This window comes from Penaeus monodon, chromosome 28 (assembly GCF_015228065.2).
Source record: "Penaeus monodon isolate SGIC_2016 chromosome 28, NSTDA_Pmon_1, whole genome shotgun sequence".
NCBI lineage: Eukaryota > Metazoa > Arthropoda > Malacostraca > Decapoda > Penaeidae > Penaeus > Penaeus monodon.
The window spans coordinates 37696184-37696582 of NC_051413.1; the positions used below are offsets into that span (position 1 = coordinate 37696184).

General features: G+C 50.9%; 1 protein-coding gene across 1 annotated transcript in view; it reads right to left on the reverse strand.

The window, feature by feature from the left end:
- LOC119591571 (beta-catenin-like protein 1) overlaps positions 1-399 on the reverse strand; it is a gene marked incomplete in the record, with an annotated part of 10985 nt that overhangs the window by 3283 nt on the left and 7303 nt on the right. The window contains 1 exon segment of the mRNA XM_037940333.1: positions 64-295. Coding sequence (XP_037796261.1) covers positions 64-295 — 232 coding nt within the window.

Sequence of the window (399 nt, forward strand, 5' to 3'; positions counted from 1 at the left end):
CAAAGCCTCATAAGGAGGAAAATCCCCATGGTATCACTAGAAAAGCTGCCCTGTAACACTTACGGCAAGCTGCTGGAGGAGCACATCAATCCCGTCCATTTCACCCAGGAGACGCCTGTTCTCCTCATGGTTCTGCATACAAATGGCCAAGATCTCCGAGCTGTACAGCTTGTTGGCATCGAACGGCAGTTTTGCCCTCAGCCGCTTCAGGAGCCACGCCAGCAAGCCCCCAGGACCAGCATCTCGACACACCTGCACACGCACCTCTGCCAGGTTCTCAATTATCCCTGTTTTAGGGAAGAAGAAGGGTCAGAGGTCAAACAAGTCCAACAGATGCGCATGTTGACCACAGCCAACTCACTGAAGGATGCCAAAGAAATACATCAAATAAAGAAATGT